General features: G+C 44.2%; 1 protein-coding gene across 1 annotated transcript; it reads right to left on the bottom strand.

Annotated features, from left to right (window-relative positions):
- Positions 1–475: 475 nt before the first annotated feature.
- On the bottom strand, positions 476–20,170 carry CHRNA1 (cholinergic receptor nicotinic alpha 1 subunit). The gene is made up of 9 exons (XM_019970559.2): positions 20,024–20,170; positions 14,905–15,050; positions 14,750–14,794; positions 13,631–13,740; positions 10,284–10,479; positions 7,566–7,803; positions 4,742–4,965; positions 3,131–3,370; positions 476–2,825 (listed from the first exon to the last, which is right to left on the bottom strand). The coding sequence occupies exons 1-9, from the start codon at positions 20,064–20,066 to the stop codon at positions 2,694–2,696; spliced, it is 1,374 nt and encodes a 457-aa protein (XP_019826118.1). The 5' UTR covers positions 20,067–20,170; the 3' UTR covers positions 476–2,693.
- Between the last annotated feature and the right edge of the window lie 2,528 nt (positions 20,171–22,698).

The raw sequence follows: 22,698 nt of genomic DNA, 5'->3' as shown, positions 1-22,698 counted from the left end.
CATTTCATCAGGAAATCAGCCCTTAATGAAGGGAAGAGATCCCAAAGGTGAAAGTCCGCAACTTGGTGACAGATTGATGGAACAGGTATTTAGGGGCTGATGGAGCTTCACACTGTGACGTTCATATCTACTCGGGGCCTCCCTGCTGGCTTCCAGGCCAGGGGGTAAGCAGGTGACATGTTGGAAGGTCTCACTGTAGGGAGACAAATGGGCTATTTGATATAAAGGAAATAGCACGAGAGCAGGAGTTAAGAGAACTGATTGTCACTAACTAGCTCTGTGACCTGAGGGAAGTCACTGACCAGGGAGCCTCAGTTTCCTTAGAATGGACAACATGACTTTTAAGTTCCTTCTCTGGATCGTTAGTGAATCCTGGGGGACTGCGATAAATTAGGCAGGCAGATTTAGGTACTGAATCTCTCTTCCCCTCTTCATTATCGAACTGTTGTAAAATATACAGAACATGAAACTTACCAATTTTTAATTTTTTTTATTATGGTCAAATGCACATAAAATTTACCATCTTAACCATTTTTAAACATTCAGTTCAGTGGCATTAAGTACATTCTTGATATTGTACACCCACCACAACTATCCACTTTCAGAACTTTTTCATTGTCTCAAATTGAAGCTCTACCCACTAAGCAACAACTCACCCCTCTCCCCAAACCCTGGTAATTGCAATTCTGTTTTCTGTCTCTATGAATTTGACTACTCTAGGTATCTCCCATAAGCAGAATCATACAATATTTGTCCTTTCAAATCTGGCTTATTTACTTAGCATAATGTTTTCCAGATTGATCCATATTATAGTATTTATAAAAACTTCATTCCTCCATACATTTGCTCTTATGCTGATGGACATGGGTGGTTTTTTACCTTTTGGCTATTATAAATAATGCTGCAGTGAATATTGGTATCCAAGTATCTGTTCAAGTCCCTGCTTCCAGTTCTTTTGGGTGTATACCTAGGAGAGGAGTTGGTGGATCATATGATAATTCTATGCCTAGATTTTTGAGGAAATGCCAAACTGTTTTCCCTTTAGTTTACTCGTAAATGAGGCACTCAATCCTGCCGGTGTGTCATGGGGAATGCCAAGGAGACCTAGATTGAAATCCCCTGAGTTCAGAACTGTGGTGTTGGAGAAGACTCTTGAGAGTCCCTTGGACTGCAAGGAGATCCAACCAGTCCATTCTAAAGGAGATCAGTCCTGGGTTTTCTTTGGAAGGAATGATGCTAAAGCTGAAACTCCAGTACTTTGGCCACCTCATGCGAAGAGTTGACTCATTGGAAAAGACTCTGATGCTGGGAGGGATTGGGGGCAGGAGAAGAAGGGGATGACAGAGGATGAGATGGCTGGATGGCATCACTTACTTGATGGACGTGAGTTTGAGTGAACTCCAGGAGTTGGTGATGGACAGGGAGGCCATGCTGCAGTTCATGGGGTCGCAAAGAGTCAGACATGACTGAGCGACTGAATTGAACTGGTCACCTGGTACTGCCATTCCCCACTCTCTCTGGTACCGATGTGGATCAGATGTGTTCTGGGGATGATGGTCATTACTGAGCCCAGGGCTGTACATTTTCTAGTACTGGGGTGCACTGCCTGTGGCCAGTAGGTTGCTATGAAGAAAGGAAATAAATTTTCTCTCCTACTCATGTGTCCAGAATTGTGGAAATGATGATATGTGCACACATTTGTGATTTCATTCATAGAACTAGAACCTCAAGCAGGGTTGGGATAAAGACTGGGGGAAAGGTGGGTGGTTTAATTGGGAAGGCAGGAAGAAGGCTAATACTAGGACTGAGCCTCTCAAAAACACTGACCAGAGTCACAGGATGGCCCAGATGCAGCTAGGGTTGAACCAAAGAGCAAGTGAGCGATGAACCAGCCCAGCTCAGAGCTACTGTGAATCCACATGGGTTCAAATGTCAGTTCAAATGTCTGGGTTCAAATGTCAGTTCTACTTGCTAGTTTGGATAATGAACTTAACCTCCCTCAAGTTCAGTTTTCTTATTTGTAAACTAGGGACATTTACAGAGTTATGAGGATTAAAAAAAAAAATACATGTGATCTCATTCCCACAGTGCCTGGCCCCACACTCCATTCAGATTAGTTACTCTTTTCCCTCAAACCCCAAACATCAAACTCAGGTGCTGTGTTCGATTGGGAAGACATTCCCTCACCTCCAAATTCCAGAAACCTCAAAACTTGGGGTTTTGAGGCAGTTTGTATTTTGGTGGCCATTCTAGAATTTCCCTGTTGTCTTTCTATTGCTTTCCTTCTCTCCAAGTCAAATGCTTTATCTTTGGGGGACTGGCAGATGGGGCTTTTTCAGTAGTACAAAACTGACTATTAAGCAAAGAATAGACTCTTTGCTTAAAATTAAAAAAATTTTTTTTAAAAACTAACAGAAAACCTCAGTTATCATGGGCAAAATTCTTCCAGATGCTGCTGGAAATGAAAGCCTTTTGTAGCAATCCAGGTTCACTTACTGCAAAGGATTCACTCTCCAGGCAGCCACAGCAGGAGTGAAGGGAGAAGCAATGTGAACACGCTTGGAGGCCATAACCTTATGTAAACATAAACTGTTGCCATGAATAATAAATACAGAAAATTAAATATTTGATAAATGAGCATGTATCCAACTAGACAGATCTCCCTGGTTCGGAGGTTCAGCCCAGCTTTCCACTCATCCTTGCTGATTTAATTCAATGAGCCGACCTGCAAACACAGCCAGGGTTCCGATGATGCAGACGAGCATGAAGACTGCCAGGAGAATGTGGTCCATCACCATCGCAACGTACTTCCATTCCTCAGCCGCCTGGGAGAGAGGAATGTGTCAGAATGTCCTGAAGGTGATGGCGGACTCCCAACGTTCGTGCTATCCATCATCCAGGGGCCCTTTGACTGTGGATCCTCCCTCCACTGGCACTGTGATCTTTATCTTTTAAAGAGGTTATTCACAATGTGATGACTTGCTAAGATGGCCTAGGGAGTCATCAGGCACATCTTACATCAGTAGCTGCCCCTTGAATGCCAACCTTCCCATCAAGCCAAACCCATCTCTGTGCTTAAGCACGTGACCATTTAAACCCCAAGGTGCGAATCTCAAGCCACAAAGCTTACGTTGTTGGACTCCTGGTCTGACTTCATGGTCTCTGCGATGTATTTGATGCCCTCAATGGCACTTTTCACCTCGGGGTGTTTGATCAGGGGAGAGTGGAAACCCATTGGTGGAGGCCCTGGTTTTCCAGAAATGTCAGAAATATCGATGTCTTCTGTGAAAATCTTTTTGTCTTGTTTTTCTCTGGATGGCCTTTTCATCGTGGAGAAGAACATGATATTTGGGATAGTGTCGATAAAAACCTAATACAAAAGAAGTCCAGGTATGGGAATTATTGTCAGCAGAGCAAGCATCAGACTATGATTTTGAACAAGCAATGAGACCTTAGGCAAGCCATTCAGGTTCTCTAGGCCTCAGCTACTTTTGTCCCTAAAACAAAAGGACCATACTAGATTTTCTCAGATTCATCTGTGTCCTGTGGCCTGTTAAATGACTAAGGCTAATAGAGATGATCCTGTAATGCCAGCAGTTGGCCACTGGAGGGAGCGAGTGTGCAGCTATTGGACTCCTAAGAAACCACTGATGCTTAAGCTTCCAGACCCCCTATAAGCACCTGCTTTCTTCAAAGCTCCTATTCTCATGACCAAAAGATTAAAGGGCCCCTCCTGCCAAAAAAAAAAAAAAAAAATTAAGGTTCCAACCCCACAAAACAGCTACACTGTTTTCTTCTGTTTCTTGTTCCTGAAGAAGTGCAGCATAGGTATTGCTGCATTCATACTCAGTCATGTCCGATTCTTTGTGACCCCATGGACTGCAGCACTCCAGGCTCCTCCGTCCATGGGATTTTCCAGGCAAGCATACTGGAGTGGGGTGCCATTTCCTCCTCCAGGGGATCTTCCTGGCTCAGGGATCAAACCCAAGTCGCCTGTGTCTCCTGTATCAGCAAGCAGGCTCTTTACCTCTGCTCTACCTGGGAAGCCCTATAGATATGGCTAGGAGTTACTTAACAGCCTTTAGAGAAGCAGAGACTACTTCTCCTCCCAAAAGAATGCATTGCAAACAGTAGTTTCTCTGTCAGTTCCTGGCAAATCTTTTGCATTGTGCACAAAAGCCGGGATATTCGTGTCTGTGTGGGTGTGTAGGAACTGATACACCTGAAATGTTAACACATTTTAAAATTCAGTAAAATAAATATATGAGACCAAGTTCTTCATTAAAACTTAACTTTCTGACACTCTCTCATCAAGCCCAGCCACCCCACCCCCCGCCCCGCCAGTCTCCAGCCCTTATTCCAGTCTCAGCAGATGATTATACCAGCAAAGAAATAGTCAGTCTGTTCACATACAAACAGGTCAAGATTTCATGGTATTTGAGTTAAAAGATAGTGATTTATTTGTCTTTTCTAAACAAAGAGATTCTTTAAGGTTGACATTGAAGTGGGCTTTGTTAATTCTGGTTTTCTTATCTCCCTGGGGAGGCGACATGAGTTATTTATCTTCAGCCAGAGTCCAGAAAAATTCCTCCCGCAAAGCCCCTACAGCCCAAGAAAGCCTTTCTGTTTCTAAGTGCCTAGCAGGGTTACCTAGGACGCCACTGGCCATGTGGAAGGAGAGACTTGCAGCTGCCCTTGAGGGAGCGGCTGCCTGTGCAGAGTGTCCCAGTGCCTTACTCACCTTCCGCACCCACTCGGGCATGACGTGGGTGCTGGGGGAGCGGTGGTGTGTGTTGATGACGATGACGGTGATGATGATGGATGCGATGACAAACACCATGGTGAACAGCATGTACTTCCCAATCAAGGGCACGGCGCTGGAGGTGGAAGGGATCAGCTCCACGATGACCAGAAGGAACACGGTCAGGGACAGCAAGACAGAGATGCTGAGGGTCATCTTCTCTCCTGGACGAAACGAGGAGGGGACAGACGCAGCAACCCACCTGTTATTGGCTAAACTGCTCTTCCCCCCACATCTATAGTGCTTCCTAGGTGGCTCAGCCAGTAAGGAATCTGCCTGCAGTGCAGGAGACCTATGTTCGATCCCTGGGTTGGGAAGACCCCTGGAGGAGGGCATGGCAACCCACTCCAGTCTTCTTGCCTGGAGAATCCCATGGACAGAGGAGCCTGGCGGGCTGCAGTCCGTGGGGTCACAAAGCATTGAACACAACTGAACAACTGACAGTAAATTTATAGGTTGAAGCCCCAAACCCCAGCACCTCAGGGACTGTATTTGGAAACAGGGCCTTTACAGAGGTAATTAAATTAAAATGAGGTCTTAGGCTGGGTCTTTGGTGACTGGCGTCCTTATCAGAAAAGATTAAGACACAGAGAGAAAAGGCCATGTGAGGGCACAGGGAGAAGACAGTCATCTGCCAGCCAAGAAGAGAGGGTTCAGAGGAGACCAATGCTGCTGACGCCTTGATCTTGATTTCCAGCCTCCAGAACTATGAGAAAATAAATTTCTGTTGTTTAAGCCACCAGCCTGGGGTCCTTTGTGAAGGCAGTCCTAGCAAATGAACACACCAGTGAAACCCAAGGGTGAGAGGAATGTGACTGGCCTGTTCTCAAAGCCTCACACTGGGGAGTTTTTTTCTGCAGTATTTCTTTCCTATGAGACCCTGGCACTTAACTCTGCTGACAGTGGCAAGTGGCAGGCGTTTCCATCAGATGCTGCCAAGCAGGAAATGCTACTTCATGTCATGCCCCAGAATTCTATTTCTTGGTGGAATCCAGGGAAACCAGAGAGGTTCTGGGTGGCAAGTGAGAACCCAGATGGCAGTTTTTCTGTCTGCAGCAGAACATTGTAAATCTCACGAAACTGAACCTCAGCCTGGCCTATTTGTGACTCAGATGGATGTGTAGGTCAAAAGTACATGTATCTTTCTCACTGTGGAAGCAAGCTGCAAGACCAAAGCTGAGAAAGGACAAAATCAATGATTTCATACCACTCACTTTCTCATATTCTCTAAGGGAATGACTTGTATTGTGTGTATGTGTGTGTTTTGATTTTTTTTTTTTTTTTTTTCACATTAAGGGCCAAGGGATTCCCTTTCCCCTGAATCTTTTCCCCAGACCCTACAGTTTCAGGGCAAACAATTCCCGGATGGTGTCTTGCCTGGACAAGTAAACAAGAAAGCCCGGGAGTGAATGACGCTGGAATAGTTTGGGGACTGATCAGCTCCGAGGCAGTAAAGAGCCTTTGGAAGGGACTTTCCTTGGGCTGGTCTTGCTGTTTGTGTCCTGGGAAACCCTTATGTGGCCCTGATTTCCAGTGTGGAACTTTGCCCATTCTGGATGTTTTCAGATGTTAGTGATATACACAGGATCCGGAGTGGAGGCAAACAAGAAGTTGTCAATTTCTGGTGGATAGGAAAGTCTTCAAAAGTAAAAAAGGAAACAGAATTATAAGTGTAAAATATGGATCAAAGTACATCAAATTTCTCGATTAGTGATAATAGTAGCTAACACTGTCTCACTTTATCAAACTGTCTCTCTGTTCTAAATGATTTTCTAGCATAAATCATCTAATATTGACAGAAACTCTGTTTAGTTTCCATAGTTTCCCGCCTAGTGTTTTCTCTCTTCACTTTGAGAAACTTCATTTGATTAGAAAGTTGAAAAAATATGTGTGATCATTTGTTTAAGAACAAATACAATCCCCTAGAACATACATTCTGTGGGGCGAATTCTGCCTTACTCTTTACCTTATCCCTGTCTTGCAACAGTTGTTTAAAAGGTATATGTTGAGTGAGTGAATGCGTAAGCTTTTTTTTCCTTATTGGAAAGTTGTATTTAGACTTTTGTGGGTTTTTTTCTGTGGCATTTTGATACAGTTGTTTTCTGGCATACAGACTATCTTACTATCTTTCTTTTTTTCCTACTTGTCTCCCTTACATTGTTTGAGAGCAGTGACTTGCTGGCAGACATGCGTGTTTCCTTACCCCCTTTTCTCTAGATTGTTGGTGTCTGGTGAAATTATGTCACAGATGTGATTACTCAGTAGGAGGCCCAGGCTGATACAGGAGAAAGAATTGCCACTTGGGAAGTATGGTCTTATGTGTAAAGATACTGCCATCTGGAGAAGAGATACACAAAAGCTATTTTCAAGCGGCAAGCAGTAGACAAAAGAGGCAAGATCTGGGTTAGTCACAGAGAGCAAGTGACTTCATGGGGGAAGGGGCCCTGGGAGTGTCTGTGGTCCAGCCTTGCCCAGCGTGTTTCAGGGCACACAGCAGGTATTCAACAAATAGGTGCTGGTGGTTATTCACTTAACCAGCTGCGTGTGCGCATCTTCAGGGTCCCATTCAGCTCTCTGCCTGCCCTGCTGTCTGCCCCAGCAGCCTTCACCCACGTGGCCACTCAGAGCATGCATCCTTCCAGGGCTGGTGCTTTGGGTCTGTCTGCCTGCATTTGTTTATCAGCCATGGTTATTTCTGGCTTCCCCTAAAATAGCAGCGTGAGATCACAGCATCAGCAGCCACCACCATGGCAACTGCACCCACCTGAGTCTGTGGGCAGGTAGAACACTAGGCCGGTCAAGAAGGAGAAGAGCAGGCAGGGGATGATGACGTTGACGATGAAGTAGAGGGGCAGGCGCTGCATGACGAAGTGGTAGGTGATGTCCAGGTAGGGGGTGGAGGGGCAGCACGCATAGAACACCCAGTGCTTCCAGCCCCGTGACTCCTTGATCACCCATTCTCCACTCTCCATGAAGTTGCTCAGGTCTGGCTGGTCGCTCTCCTGAGAAGACAGAGTGAAACTTTGACATGTCCAGCCTTGTCACCATGAGGAGCCGCAGGGTTTCCTAGTCAGCTGTGACAAAGCAACAGATTCCAGTGCTGTCACATACCTAGGAGGGGATCTTGTGTATCCTATCCCCCCATAAAGGAAGGGGCTTGGGGACTTTCCTGGTAGTTCAGCAGATGGGACTTCACCTTCCAATGCAGGGGGTGTGGGGTTGATTCCTGGTTGGGGAGCTGGAGTCCCACATGCTGCTCTGCCAGGGGACCAAAGCAGTACAGAGGTGATGTTGTAACAATTCAGGAAGGACTTTGAAAATGGTCCATATCCAAAAAAAAAATCTTTAAAAAAATAAAAAATAAGTAGGTTGGGACTATTGGGATTTTTTCCATGTTGACTATACTTTCAAGTTTCCTGGGAGCTTTAAGACTAGCAAGGAGAGATAAGAAAGCCTTCCTCAGTGATCAGTGCAAAGAAATAGAGGAAAACAACAGAATGGGAAAGACTAGAGGTCTCTTCAAGAAAATTAGAGATACCAAGGGAACATTTCATGCAAAGATGGGCTCGATAAAGGACAGAAATGGTATGGACCTAACAGAAGCAGAAGATATTAAGAAGAGGTGGCAAGAATACACAGAAGAACTGTACAAAAAAGATCTTCATGACCCAGATAATCACAATGGTGTGATCACTCACCTAGAGCCAGACATCCTGGAATGTGAAGTCCAGTGGGCCTTAGGAAGAATCACTACGAACAAAGCTAGTGGAGGTGATGGAATTCCAGTGGAGCTATTTCAAATCCTAAAAGATGATGCTGTGAAAGTGCTACACTCAATATGCCAGCAAATTTGGAAAACTCAGCAGTGGCCACAGGACTGGAAAAGGTCAGTTTTCATTCTGATCCCAAAGAAAGGCAATGCCAAAGAATGCTCAAACTACCATATAATTGCACTCATCTCACACGCTAGCAAAGTAATGCTCAAAATTCTCTAAGCCAGGCTTCAACAATACATGAACCGTGAACTTCCACATATTCAAACTGGATTTAGAGAAGGCAGAGGAACCAGAGATCAAATTGCCAACATCTGCTGGATCATGGAAAAAGCAAGAGAGTTCCAGAAAAACATCTATTTCTGCTTTATTGACTATGCCAAAGCCTTTGACTGTGTGGATTACAATAAACTGTGGAAAATTCTGAAAGAGATGGGAATAACAGACCACCTGACCTGCCTCTTCAGAAACCTGTATGCGGGTCAGAAAGCAACAGTTAGAACTGGATATGGAACAACAGACTGGTTCCAAATAGGAAAAGGAGTACGTCAAGGCTGTATATTGTCACCCTGCTTATTTAACTTATATGCAGAATACATCATGAGAAACGCTGGGCTGGATGAAGCACAAGCTGGAATCAAGATTGCCAGGAGAAATATCAATAACCTCACGTATGTAGATGACACCACCCTTATGGCAGAAAGTGAAGAAGAACTAAAGAGCCTCTTGATGAAAGTGAAAGAGAAGAGTGAAAAACTTGGCTTAAAGCTCAACATTCAGAAAACGAAGATCATGGCATCTGGTCCCATCACTTCACGGCAAATAGATGGGGAAACAGTGGAAACAGTGGCTGACTTTATTTTTTAGGGCTCCAAAATCACTGCAAGATGGTGATTACAGCCATGAAATTAAAAGACGCTTACACCGTGGAAGAAAAGTTATGACCAACCTAGACAGCATGTTAAAAGGCAGAGACATTACTTTGCCAACAAAGGTCCATCTAGTCAAGGCTATGGTTTTTCTAGTGGTTATATATGGATGTGAGAGTTGGACTATAAAGAAAGCTGAGCGCCGAAGAATTGATGCTTTTGAACTGTGGTGTTGGAGAAGACTCTTGAGAGTCCCTTGGACTGCAAGGAGGTCCAACCAGTCCATCCCAAAGGAGATCAATCCTGGGTGTTCATTGGAAGGACTGACACTGAAGCTGAAACTCTAATACTTTGGCCACCTGATGCGAAGAGCTGACTCATTGGAAAAGACCCTGATGTCAGGAAAGATTGACGGTGGGAGGAGAAGGGGATGACAGAGGATGAGATGGTTGGATGACATCGGTTTGAGTAAACTCTGGGAGTTGGTGATGGACAGGGAGGCAGGGCATGCTGCAGTCCATGGGGTTGCAAAGAGTTGGACACAACTGAGCGACTGAACTTAACTGGGAGCTTTAAAACCTATTGGTGCCCTAGCTCCACCCTAGGCTGATTCAATCAGAATTATTGGGCCTGAGTCTGGGCATAGGAAATTATGTAAGCCCCAGATGGTTCTCTTATGTAGCATGTCAAGAACTTGCCCAAGCCATTGAAAAGCATGAAAGTAGATGATCCCCAAAGAGCTAATGGATGCAGCAAGCCTGTGATAATGTAGGGGCAGAGTTGGAGACCTAAGTCTTGCTTTTCCTGCATCCAAACTCCTCCCAAGGGGTCATCACATACCGGGTTGATGACCACCACGGAGCCATCATAGGTCCAGGTGCCCAGCTTCATGCTGCAGTTCTGTTCGTCAAAGGGAAAGTGGGTGACGATGATCTCGCAGTAGCTTTTAAAGATGGCAGGAGGTGTCCATGTGATGTGGCCAGTGTAGTCCAGGAGCACTTTGGTGAACTTGACGATGGCAAAGTCACCATCTGCACTACAGTTGGGATAAAAGAAGAACAGGGCTCCAAGTGACAGATGAACCTTCAGTTCTGCTTGGGGATGTTAACAGGAGACAGCTGTTAATTATTCAGGTGCTAATTATAGAAGCTTTCTTTTGAGCAGCATTGCTTTTTATCTATGGCCATGTTTTCCAAATTTGCCTGATAATAAGGATCATGGGGTGCTTGTTTAAAATATAGATTCCTGAACCTAGAAAATAATACAAGTGAATCTATATACAGAACAGACTCACAGGTATAGGAAGCAAACTTATGATCAACAACGGGGAGGGGGAGGGATAAATTAGGAGTATGGGGTTAACAGATACAAACTACTATACTTAAAATAGATAAGCAACAAGGATTTACTGTGTATTACAGGGAACTATACCCAATATCTTGTAATAACCCATAATGGAATTTATCTGCAAAAAATCCAAAATCACTATGCTGTACACTAGAAACTAACACATTAACTATACTTCAATTTTAAAAAATTAAATATAGATTCCTGAGCACTGAATCTAAGCACTGAATCAGGATATCTGGGAATGAATCTGAGAATGTATAGTTTTAAAAAACTAACTGGTAACACAGATCAACTGCATCCCAGACTTTTTCTTCCCAGTCCTCAGTAGTATTTGTAATGTTGAAAAAGTGAAAAGCAGAAGTGTTATTTGCTCAGTCGTTTCCAACTCTTTGCGACCCACGGACTGTAGCCCGCCAGGCTCCTCTGTCTATGGGATTCCTCAGGCAGGAATACTGGAGTCGGTAGCCAGTCCCTTCTCCAGGGGATCTTCCCAACCCAGGGATCAAACCCAGGTCTCCTGCATTGCAGGCAGATTCTTTACTGTCTGAGCCATCAGGGAAGCCCCAATCTCCATCTATGCCCTCTCTGATATACTTTAAAAGTTAATTGGGATTGCTTCTCTGGTGGCTCAGCGGTAAAGAATCCGCCTGCCAATGCAAGAGACAAAGTTTCGATTTCTGATCTGGAAAGATCCCACAGTAACTAAGTCTGTGCGCCACAGCTAGTGAGCCTGTGCTCTAAAGCCCATGGGCCACAACTACTGAGCCCACACGCCCCGACTACTGAGTCCCCTGCACCCTGGAGCCCGGGCTTGGCAACAGGAGAAGCCACTGCCGTGAAACGCCCGTGAACCACATCTAGAGAGGAACCCCCACTCTCCTCAACTAGAGGAACAGCCCTTGCAGCAACGAAGAGCAGAATAATTACTTTTTAAAATACTTTTAAAAACTCTTTTACAAAAGTTAATTGGGGGAAAAATCCAGCAATTTTAAATAAAAATATGGCTAGTGGCTCATTACTATGATAAGCAGGTTAAAGAGGGTTCTATTACCTTTGAAAGAACTATTTAGACTCCAGTGGAGTAGGATCACAAACTCAGATGCCTCTAGGCCAGGCAAGCGAGGAAGGAGGGAGAGGTGAGCCTCACAAAGGAAGAGCCCCTCACCCCTGCAAGGAAGTGTGTCTGCATGGGAGTGAAGGCTCCATGTTGCCTGATATTTGATCCTTCCTTGGAAGCTGGAAATCTAGATTTCTAATCCAAAGTTTTCATATTTTTGAATGCTGGAATTTTCTAGAGAGGCTAAAGGGCTTCCAAGGTGGCACTAGTGGTTAAGAACCTGCCTGCTATTGTAGGAGACGTGAAAGACACGGGTTTGGCCTGGGTCGGGAAGATCCTCTGCAGAAGGAAATGGCAACCCACTCCAGTATTCTTGCCTGGTGAATTCCATGGACAGAGGAGCCTGGCAGGCTGCAGTCCATGGGGTCACAAGACTAAAGCAGCTGAGCATGCATGCAGAGGGGCTAAAAATTCAGGTTTTGATGTATTTTCCTATTTTCAAATGTTGGCAATAATTTCTCATTTGAAAAAACAGCATGGTGGATACTGAAAAATAAGAAACTCTCCCTGCAGATCTACTCATCCCCCAAATGGCCTGTGCCCTAGGGCCTTGGCAGAGAGCAGGATAGTATAATTAGGGGCTGAAAAGTAGGTGGTGTCTTCTTGGCGCCCCATATGGATATGTCATGCCTCATTTTACAAACCAAGAAATTTTCTCCCCATTGATTTTTCCTTGGGACTGAGAAGAGGCTCTATCCAGAAAACTATGCAGCTTTAGACCCTCCCAACAGAGCTGAGGGGGAGGATAGTCTACATTTCTCCTTCCAAGCAGCTGAAACGGGATTCTCTTCCCTGTGAGAGTGCTTCTGACTGAGCTGACCTAAAGGACCAGAGGGTTTCAATTGCTTCACTTAGATTCTAAGTGAAAGATAAACTTAGCCCTGAGAGATAGACACTTCTTCCTTATCAACACTCCTGTCCCAAAGTTTACACAAAATGATGGGATATTTTGGCTCAAGCTTGAATCCCAGGTCTGATTGGAAAATATGCAATAAAATATCAAAGTTGGGGCGGGTCACCTTAAAGAGTATCATGTCCGCTAACTAGCCCTGGCCATCTTCCCTGGAGAGTCTGCTAGTATGCACAGCCTGCTCGCCCCAGACGCGTGCTGCAGACTGTCAGGCCACAAATCCTCTAAGCCAGTGTCGAATGCTGCTGCCTGGAAGGATGCTGTTTGCAACGAACATTCCCTGACAAATGAAGGGCGTATGATAATGAACGTGTCATTAAAGCAGAGTGTCTTGAATCACATTATAATTTCACAATGTGCGGTCTGTCACAGAGCCCAGCGGATGGGCTACACAGGCATCCCGGGCCATCAGCAGCATGCTGCGTCCTGGGATGCCATGAGGAGGTGACGAATAACAACCCCGCGAGGTTCAGACCTATTGGTTGGAAGGACATTTAATTCCAAGGAACTCAATTATAGGACGTTTGGGTTCCTTGGATAGTTGCCACATACCCTTCAGGAGTTCTCAGGGATTAAATGTCCCCCACCCCACAGCCCTGATTCAATTTGGCTCTGATAATTGTTTCTATTCATAACATGAGACACCATATGGCACCCCTAGCATGTCAACTTGGCTCTTGGTTTTTAAGGGTTATTTAATGTGAACAGTGGTGAAACGCCTACCGAGAGTGGCAGCCCTTCCGTGAGGGCACTTGGGCTCCCCCTCCACCCTCCGAATGTCTGCCTTCTCATCCTGGCTGTTTTGCTCACTTGTTATAAAGAACGAGGTCTGGGCGCCAGATCTTTTCCGAAGGAATGTGAATTTTTTTCACGCCACCATAGTCATCTGGATTCCATTTTAAGTTGTAATCCACCCATTGCTAGAAATGAAGACATTTTTAGTCAATGGAAAACAATGAAAAAATCTGGGGTTATCAAGAGCTCTGATGGACATGGTAACTCAGGTATGGACAGAAATTGTGCTCCGGTAAGAAGGGTTTGATTCAGAGTTTGGCTTTCACTTGAGTAAGAAGTGAAAGCACATACAGAGCATGGAGTACATGCTGGCACAATTATAGGCATTTCAACCCATATTCATCATTTAGTCCTCACAGTGTTCTCATGAGGTAGGAGTGATTATTGACCCCATTCTACAGATGAGAAAACAAGGGTAGCCCCAAGTCATGCCCACCTTCGCAAAGGAGAATGACCCTATTGTGAACGTTTTCCTCAAGCAGGCAACCTCACTTTTTGAAAAGTGCTCTATTTTTTCTGCATTATAAAAGTTACATGTGCCCAATGCAGTAAATTTGGATAACACAATGTTGAACTGTCTCCCCCAAATTAATACAAAGTTCTAATCCCCTGTACCTCAGAAAGCGACCTCATTTGGAGATAGGGTGTTTATAGAGGTAATTAAGTTAAAGTGAGGTCATTAAGGTGGGCCCTAATCCAGTATGACTGGTGTCCGTATAAGCAGGGGGACGTTGAAGAAGATGTATATTCAGAAAGAAAGTCATGCGAACGTGAAGACAGCCAATCTAAGCAAAGGAGAGAGGCCCGGAGCAGGTTGTTCCTCACAACCCTTAGAAGGAACCAGCTGTACCAAGACCTTAGTGCTGGGCTTTCGGCCTCAGAAACTGTGAGACAGTAAGTTTCTATCGTTTAAGTTGTCTAGGTTGTCCAGCAGACCTAGAAAACTAATACATACAGTGAAAGCACAAAGTTAAAATAATAATAGTAATGAACACAAAACGTCCCACTACCCCAAAATATCTGCTTTCAACATTTTGGTGCACATCCCTGTTACCCAACTTGATTTCCTCTGGGTCCATGTTAAATTTCAGAGTGAATAAGAACAACATGAACACACTTATCTAGCTGCATTACCTGTTTCAGACGAACATTGGTTGTCACGATCTGATTTACTTCATCCTGAAAAAAAGATAAGGCCCATCTTTAGGGGGACCAGTGGGGAGCCGGAGAGGATGCCCCGGACTGGGTGGTGATGGTGCTGTGGGGCGCTGGGCACTCTCTGGTCTCACCACGTTGATGAGCTGTATCAGCTGCAGGCCCACCGTGACCTCCACGGCCTGGCGGTGGTCTTCCACGGGCCGTACCACGCTGTTGTAGTCTTCAAAGAGCTTTGCCACCAGACGAGTCTCATGTTCGGAGCCCAGGACGAGGCCAGCTGGGATGGCAAAGGACATGCTCACTGTCAGAGTCCGCCCCCACGCTCTACACACACTAACGTGAACATATATATCTATCTGAATCACGGTGCTGTATACCTGAAACTAACACGATATAATAAATCAACTATATTTCAATTAAAAGACAAAAAAGCAAACAAAAAATGTGTACGTGAATGTTCATAGCAGCAATATTTTAACAGCTATGAAAATAACACAAATGTCCATCAACAGATAAATGAATAAACAATTTGTGGTATATACATACGTTAGAACGTCATTCAGCCATGAAAAGGAATGAAGTTCTGATACATGCTGTAACATGAGTGATCCTTGAAAACATTATGCTAAAAGAAGTCAGACACAACAGGACATGTATTGTGTGATTCTATTTATATGAAATATCCAGAATAGGTAAATCCGTAGAACAGAGTCGATTAGCAATTACCAGGGACTCTGGGGACAGGGAAAGGGGAGTAACTGCTAATGGGCCCAGGATGTCCTTCTGGTGATGAACGAGTTATGGAATTAGATAGTGGTGATGGTTGCCTAACATTGTGAATATACCTAATGCCACTGGATTGTGTGCTTTAAAATGGTAATTTTAGGTAATGTCTATTTTACCATGGTAAGCTTTACATATATATTTATGTATTTTTATCATAATAAAAAAATCATCTATGTCCCAATTAAGTTGCTAAGAGAGAAAATCACATATTCTGTTGACCTGGATTTGGGTCTCCTATTTGGAGCATATTTAATTCCAAGGAATGTTTACCACATTTTCCTTCAGGATGAAGGGCAATATCATGCAGTATTCTCAGAGCCCACAGCCTTTAGGTGTCCAGCATGACATGGTCTTCGCTGGCGAGCAGGCAGAGAGACATTCTCACCTGAGGTTCCGAGTGGTGGACTGACTTGTCTGTGGTCACGCGGCTAGGGCAGAGCTCAGGTTAGAGCCCGTCACTCTGCACCATGCTCCTGAACTCACTTTTAATATTATGATCGTGCTGTGGGCTGTCCTGGAAATTGTACAACTACATGTGCTGCTATTCCTCTGAGAAAATGTGTTCCAAATTCCAAGCGCCTTATGAAGGATCCCTGTAACTCAAGCCCTGGTGGTTTGTGGATTGCCTGTTCAGGACTGGGAGAGGAAGTAGACACACAATCCATCTGCCGGGATTCATGTAACCAGATCTCCCCTTTCCGCAGGTTATTGCTGAAACCACACCTTTTCCCCCAGCCAAGACAACTTTTAAAATGAAATGAGTGAGATGCTTTCCCATTTTCCCCCCGCAGTTGTGTTCGTATTAACCAATCACCTTTAAGACAGGTTATTATTATTTTTATTATTTTTCTGCTTGGATCCTAAGTTTGGAAGGGTTTGTCACCAAAACAATTATTAAGTAAAAAGTAGTCCCCTTTTCTATTTCTATTGATCAACAAAAATAATCACGTATCCAACTTGTTTTGTGTCAAATACTCCTCTACTTGCTTTATATGTACTAAAATTTTCAATCCTCATAACAATGATAGTATATACTGTCATTATCCTCAATTTACAGATGGGGAAATTGAGACCCAGATTTCATCAGTGGTAGAGCCAGGATTTACACCCAGAGTCTATGCTCTCAACCACTATTTCTCATCCAGAGCTTTAGATCAACTTGAAATAACTAAGGCTATATAATGAGCTGAAACATTTTCATCCTCCCCAAAGTATGTTTTAATTAGCCTGTCGAGCTTTATTAAAGGTCCTATATTTGTGATACATTATTGAATCCTTATAAAATTCTATGAGGTCAGTCTTTACTCCTATTTTACAGATGGGAAAACTGAGGTCGGAACAGCAGAGACACATGTCATGGCTCCCAGCTAGTTACAAGTGGGATTCTAAGTGGAGACAGTCAGACACAAGGACCTGTATACCTCACCACTCCCCTAAAGGCAAGCATATTGTGTCCATTCAACGTTTTGAAGCTTTCAGTGTTGCTAAAGTGTCTTCATTATGACCTTCCTGGGCTCTGTGTGTGGAACTTCCAGCTAGCCTAGCTTTTCATTTCTAGTTTCTCAAAATGGTTTCCCAAAGGGTTCATGCAGAGCTTTCACATGGCATCGCCCCAGACCACTGGCATTGGAGACCCCTTAGAGCTGCATATTGTCTGATGGAGTTTTTGCGGTGGCCCCTTGGGACACAGAAATCCTCTGTCTTCTACGCTTTGTCTACCCCCCGGCCTCACCCAGCCCGCAGTGGGGGCAAAGGGGTGCTGGCATGGATCACTCTGAGCCTCGGCCACTGGGTTTCAGGTTATTGCTTTGATGTTATCTTGGGCTGCTTATTTTTAAGTGACAGTTGATTCTAGTTTGACAGGAAGAACATACTAGAAAGCAGCAGAGAGAGCAGAGGATCAGCATGATGTGGCAGGAAAATATGCATGCGGACCCTAAGGTCAACTAGGGAGCAGGGAGGACTGGGGAGCCTGGCACGGATGGCGTTCCAGGGATACCACTCCCGCCTCTCTGCCCTTGCCAAGGACAAGGTCCCTGTGCCTTCCGCCATGAGTTTCTAAGGAATTCCTGAGGAGGTCTCCATTTCTTAGACCACATTCACTGGTATTCTGTTCTTTTTCCCTCCTCAAAGCAGGGCAAAGTATCACTCAAAGTTTTATCACATAAAACTTAAAGGACTTGAACTCAGAATTCTAGGTTTTGTTCCCAATTCCAGTGTGGTCTGGAGAATTGGACAATTTCTTCACAGATTCAATAAATCACAGTAAATACTTTCTTTGGAAGGCAGGTATAAATTGACAAACACACAGATAAACACATAAATAATGTTGAAGTTTCCTTTTTCAGCAAAATCATGTTGGTCATTCTTATTCAGATGGGGGCAACACTAATTCATTCATGTATTTGTCCAACATTTGCTGCATGCAAAGCATTGTCTGAAGAGCTTTGAGGTTTTCAGACATGAATCTGACACAGATCCCGTCTTCCTACTCTTATGGACATCGACATTTGTCATTTACATAAATAACTGTGAACAAGTTGGAAAGCAATATGCCATAGGAAGGTGGCAATGAAGAGCTTGAGATTCCTGAGCTGGGAGAGAGGAAAGGTTGTAATGAAAGTGCTGTATAAATAGAACAGAGATCATTATGTGTTCAGCTAATACTGGAAAAAGTGTCACTGATATGAATGAGAATTTTGCCCCCAAGGGATTGAATCAAAGCAGGGGGACCAGCCACAATTTCAAAGTGTTCTGTATTGTACTGGTCCACTCTGTATTTTTATTTGGGTGACAGCTTGCTGTGTTGGGCAAAAGGAATTCTGTCCTGTTCTTCCCAGGTGGCTCAGTGGTAAAGAATCCACCTGCAAAGCAAGAGACACAGGTTTGATCCCTCAGTTGGGAAGATCCCATGGAGAAGGAAATGGCAACCCACTCCAGTATTCTTACCTGGGAAATCCCATGGACAGAGGAGCCTGGTGGGCTACAGTCCATAGGGTCACAAAGAGTTGGACATGACTGAGCGGCTAAACAAAAACAGTGACCCTGGGTAATTCTTATTTTGACTGGTGCTGTGTCTCTGGCTGCCTTTCCAATTTCAGGGTATATTTTCTGACTGTGCACATAAAAAATGAAGTCTGATCACATTCCAAAGTTTATACATCAGGGGGCTTTGGGATGGTCCCAAAGTCAGTTTGAGATGGTCAGTTTATGTCTCTTTGCTTCAGTTTCTCTATAATAAAAAAAGAGATGTTGGATTGCCTCATCTTGCCCTAAATTTCCATGAATCATCCATGTGAACTGACATCAAACTCTAGGTTTGATCTACATACATATCACATACTTTAAAAAAAATAGTTAAACATGAATTTCTGGAGGTTTTTGGTGTCCTAAGAGATCTCTTAAAGATTTTTAAGTGTAAATATATCACTTAAGAATTTCCATTGAGTGTGGTGTTTGCCAACACACACACACACACACACACACACACCTTACCACCACCATCACCATCAGGCCAGCTTTGGTTGGATTGAGTCCAAATCCCACAGGATATAATTTACCAGAGTTTAGGCTATTTCCGTCAATTCTGCTATTGAAAAATACTACTAATAAAACTTCACCTCTTTTGCCCAGAAGACCTGTGTTTGTCAGAGCAATATTGGAGAAGGGAAATCACAGCATGTTAGCCGTTTTGTTTCTCAGTTGGGGTGATATCACCAGTAAACTTTTATATGAAACAATCAGCCAACATCTATTTCCCTCAACCGGAAGTTTGGGATTCAGGATAGCATTTCAGTGGCTGCGTTGTGACACAGTCCAGAGTTGAATGCAGGTCAAGGGCTGTGCAAGATTTTTATGGGTTCAATTCAAACCCAAACTCACATAGAGTAATGTCCTTAAAAAAATAAAGGGCAGGAATGCATTCATATGAATTTTTTTTAACTTCAGGAGTTTAAAAGATTATAAAATAGTTCTTCTCTCATGGAGAGTTTGGTTGTGGTTATGAATAGGTTTCTCCCTCCAGCACATGGAGCTGTCAGTCAATCCTCTTCATTTTCAGAATTCTCCTAAAGCCATAAAAGGACTAGTTAACTGTACTACTTGTGATCATAAGTCACCCTGCTAAGTCCTTATAGTTGTTCAAATATGATACTAACTTCGGGATGTTAGAAGAGGTGCTGAATCCCATCATCCAGGTGACTCAGATACAGACACTGATGGAGGGAGAGAATGGCGGGTTTACTTTGTAGTTTCTGAGCAGGCAGCTCCTATTTTAACTGGGTAACCCAAGCAAAATATCTTTATCTGCAAACACAATCAAGCCAACATCAGTGAGGAGCTGACAGAAGAGCCTGGGACTGGTGAAGCCCTGCCATTCTGTATTCCCATCAAAGAAGCAAGACTCTGGTTTGGGGGCTTCTAGAGCCTCAGCCTCACAGGAGAGCCCCCAGCCCTGGTGCTTACCTGAGCAGAGTCCGAGGAGCAGGAGGAGTGGCCGGGGCTCCATGGGCTGGTGGTGGAGTGGCGGCCCGCGCTGCTCGCTGGCACTCTCTGGAGGGACACTCGGCTGCCGGAGGGTTTGGAAAGTGAGTCGGCCGAGCTGAGCTATTGTTTTACGCCACCTGTTAGTGGCAGCGACAGCTGCGCTGCCCAGAGTTCCAGAGCCCAGGGCTGAGGTGGTTAACGTTATTACAGGGTGTACCTTTTACACAACTGCTGGATCTTTGACAAGTTGAATGTGTACTGCACTGTGTTTTAAAATGCACCATGAGTCTGGTCTTAATGAAAAAAAAAATGTTTCCCTATTGAATAAATTATTTTGCATGATGATCAACCCCCCACCCTTTTGTACAAATCAGAACCTCATCTGTGTGGATTGATCTGATCAGGACGACTTGGCCTGAGTAGACAGTCAGCTGTGTGTGTAAGACTTTATGCTAAATCACAAAAGTCCACATTCTACTAAAAAAGGAAAATTTTCTTGTTCCTTTTGGCTGAGAGTGCCAGGGACTTTTATGACTGAATGAATCTGAGAAGAGTTTGGTTCATCCTGAATCGGTTGCTGGAGAGAATTCCATGTTTGATTGGGTTTGGTTTTAAACAACGGTGACTTCTGTAAAATTGATTTTACGATGGCCCCCAGAGTGCCTGTTCCAGCCCACCTGTGTAGCAGGCAATGCCTGTTCCACAGAGTACCATTAATGACAGCAAACAGCCCACCTCCTATGGCCTGTTATTCAAGTGAAAAGTAATTACTAGGAAAAGTGCCCCTCTGCGTAAGTGCGGCTCCAGGCTCCTTCTTCCTGCCATCATTCCTCTGCCTACCCTCACTCAGGAAGTAAGGAGCAGAGTGGTTCCGGTTTTCAATTTATTTGTTTAAAAAAAAAAATCTCCAAAACCTGCCATTAGTAATTGCTCAGTCTGAGAAGGATTTCTTTCTTTCTTTTTTTTTAACCAAAATAGAAAAGGGAGCAGTTATTTAAAGATACCTTAACCATTCTTCCCTTGCTTCCTTCTTAAATTGAATCAGGTGAATAAGGTCCTTCACCTTAAGGTCAAGAACAGCATCCTGGCCAATTCCCCTATTCCAGTGAGTCCAGAGAAATAATTAGGGAAAGAGTTGGAAGTGTAGTGGAGAGAGCTTGGGGTCTGCAATATATATATATATATATATATATATATATATATATATATTCTTTTAAATTGTGGGGGATGCACTAACCGTCCACCAAAAAGATTGGTTCCCTCCTTTCTGTAGCATAGCACTGTGACTACCAAGCCAGGAATATATCTTTCCACCACGCCCCTTACATCTAGATGAAGCCATGGGACTGAGTTCTAGAAAATGAAATAGGGGAAATTTTATGAGACTCACTGTCCTCCCACTGGAGCTCATCCATGCTCTTCTAGTCTCTGACTAGCTGGAAAGGACCTGGAATGGACATGACTCTCAGGGTGACCTTGGAAACCCACATGTTGAAAGGGGCTTTGATATCTTGCATCTTTGAATGACTCCAGGGAGGAGGGCAGCACCCTGGCCTGGTCACCACCCAGCTCTATTTGGTGAATGGGAACAAGATTTTTACGGTGTTAAGTCCATTGAAATTTGTACAGCAGATGGTTTTATCATTATTAATATAAATTTTACTCCCTTGCATTGGGAATCCTAAAATATGTAGCACAGTGGAGGAAGACAAGAAAATTGGTATTGGAGGCAGAAAAGATGAAGATAACGCTGCTGCTGCTGCTAAGTTGTTTCAGTCATTTCCAACTCTGTGCGACCCCATAGACGGCAGCCCACCAGGCTCCCCCGTCCCTGGGATTCTCCAGGCAAGAACACTGGAGTAGGTTGCCATTTCCTTCTCCAATGCATGAAAGGAAAAGTGAAAGTGAAAGTGAAATCACTCAGTCATGTCTGACTCTTAGTGACCCAATGGACTGCAGCCTACCAGGCTCCTCTGTCCATGGGATTTTCCAGGCAAGAGTACTGGAGTGGGTTGCCATCATCTTCTCCAATGAAGATAATGGCAAATTACTTAACAAAACTGTTGTCTTTGATTACTTCATGAGCAAAGTATGTGACAAGCCAGTGGCTTTAGAAGAAGTTGAAAAATGCAAAATTAGTGTTTTTTGTTTGTTTGTTTTTTACCAAGCCGCACAGCCTGTGGGATCTTAGTTCCCTGACCAGGGATGAAACCTCTGCCTCTGCTGTGGAAATTCAGAGTCCTAACCACTGGTGGTGGTGGTTGTTCAGTCACTCAGTCGTATTTGACCCTTTGTGATCCCATGGACTGCAGCACGCCAGGCTTCCCTGTCCTTCACTGTCTCCCTGAGTTTGCTCAAACTCATGTTCATTAAGTCAGTGATGCCATCCAACCATCTCATCCTCTGCTGCCCCCTTCTCCTCTTGCCCTCAATCTTTCCCAGCATCAGTCTTTTCCAATGAGTTGGCTCTTTAAATCAGGCGGCCAAGGTATTGGAGCTTCGGCTTCGGTTCTTCCAATGAATATTTAGGGCTGATGTCCTTTAGGATTGACTGATTTGATCTCCTTGCAGTCCAAGGGACTCTCAAGAGTCTTCTCCAGCACCAGTTTGAAGGCATCAATTCGTTGGTGCTCAGCCTTTTTTATTGTCCAGCT

The sequence above is a fragment of the Bos indicus genome, chromosome 2, assembly GCF_029378745.1.
Source record: "Bos indicus isolate NIAB-ARS_2022 breed Sahiwal x Tharparkar chromosome 2, NIAB-ARS_B.indTharparkar_mat_pri_1.0, whole genome shotgun sequence".
NCBI classification, from domain to species: Eukaryota; Metazoa; Chordata; class Mammalia; order Artiodactyla; family Bovidae; genus Bos; species Bos indicus.
Note: the sequence above shows the minus strand (reverse complement) of the source record. Positions and strands in the feature narration are given on the sequence as shown.